At 15.7% G+C, this 1,627-nt stretch overlaps 1 protein-coding gene across 1 annotated transcript in view; it reads right to left on the bottom strand.

Moving 5' to 3' along the window:
- Positions 1 to 1,389: 1,389 nt before the first annotated feature.
- PRSY57_0604500 (long chain polyunsaturated fatty acid elongation enzyme, putative) overlaps positions 1,390 to 1,627 on the bottom strand; it is a gene marked incomplete at both ends in the record, with an annotated part of 1,521 nt that continues 1,283 nt past the window's right edge. Inside the window, one exon of the mRNA XM_020114587.1 lies at positions 1,390 to 1,557. Coding sequence (XP_019970658.1) covers positions 1,390 to 1,557 — 168 coding nt within the window.

Genomic DNA, 1,627 nt, shown 5'->3' with positions numbered 1-1,627 from the left:
AATGGAAAAAAAAAAAAAAAAAAAAAAAAAAAAAAAAAAAAAAAAAAAAAAAAAAAAAAAAAAAAATAGACAATTAATCCAAGAGAAGAAATTGATGTTTCTCAACATAAGTACATTATTACATATATATATTATATATATATATAATAAATTATATATATGTTTATTATTTTTTTTTTCTTTTTTGATATTATAATTTATTAAAATTTTTATGTTTATATTTATGTTTATTTTTGTGATTATATTTATGATTATATTTATGATTATATAATTTTTCTTTAATATAAACCTTTCCGTTTGCTCTTTTATTTTTTTTTTACAAAATTTAAAAATAAAGGAGAACTGTTTTTAAGTATAGAATTTATTGTTTAGAATAAAAAAGAAAAAAAGAAAAGATAGACATTAAAAGAAGAGAATGTCATTTTAAATATATGGTTAAATGTTTTTTAAAAAAATAAGGAAATATAATAATTCGAGAAATATAAATATAATGTTATTATATATATATATTATATTATATATTATATTTTTTTTTTTTTTCCATTTGGTCTTTCTTTAATTTAAATCGTTTTAATCTCTTGTATAAACAAAATGGAGGGGTAGGGTGTTACCCCCTTTTTGATTATAAAATAAGGAAAATAAATTTATGAACAAAAATAATGTTAATTTTTTTTTTTTGGTAAAAAGGGTTTATTTGTTATATATAAAACTAGGTAAAAAAAAAATTATATGTATATACAAAACATATAAAACGAATTGAATAATAATAATAATAAAAAAAAAAAAAAAAAAACAAATAATAAAAAAAATAAAAAACAAATAATAAAAAAAATAAAAAACAAATAATAAAAAATAAAAAACAAATAATAAAAAATAAAAAAATATATATTTTAACAAAAACACATCATATTGTCAAATATAATATATAGGTTATCATCAAATGGATAAATAATTAATTTTCTTTTTTTTTGGGTGGGGTTATAATAAAATAACATGAAGAAAAAATAAAAACATAAATGTGAAATTGTAATATGATATAAAATAATATGATATAATAGTATTATCTATATAATATACATATATATAAATATATTATATATGTATGTATGTAATGCATCTAGAAATATTGGGATTGTTAAATAATTAAGTATATAAAAAAAATGGAATCATATATATATTGTTGCATTTTTCGCGTTTTTAATTATTTTGAATAATATATTTTTCTATATATATAAATATATAAATATATATATATATATATATAATGGTATAATTATTCAGAAACAATTAAAATTTTCAGTATGCATATTTTATTAATTTAACACATATTATATATGAATAAATATTTTTGGAATTCTATAACCAAAAGGGGAGATCATGAAAAATAATTTAGGATGTCTTTTTTTTGGGTTTAATATAAGTATGAAGAGCAAAATTTCCGAACAAAATTAATAAGGATATACAGTAGTAAAAACTGAGGCCTACTAATTTTCTGGGGTAAGGGCAATAGTGTCTTACGAACAAGACATAAAATCCTGGGAGGATGATGGAAAGGAACTAAAAAAAAAAAAAAAAAAAAAAAAATAAATAAATATATATATATATATATATATATATATACATTTTA

The sequence above is a fragment of the Plasmodium reichenowi genome, chromosome 6 (genome assembly GCF_001601855.1).
Source record: "Plasmodium reichenowi strain SY57 chromosome 6, whole genome shotgun sequence".
Classification (NCBI taxonomy): Eukaryota; Apicomplexa; class Aconoidasida; order Haemosporida; family Plasmodiidae; genus Plasmodium; species Plasmodium reichenowi.
This window is presented reverse-complemented; position numbering and strand designations above follow the sequence as displayed.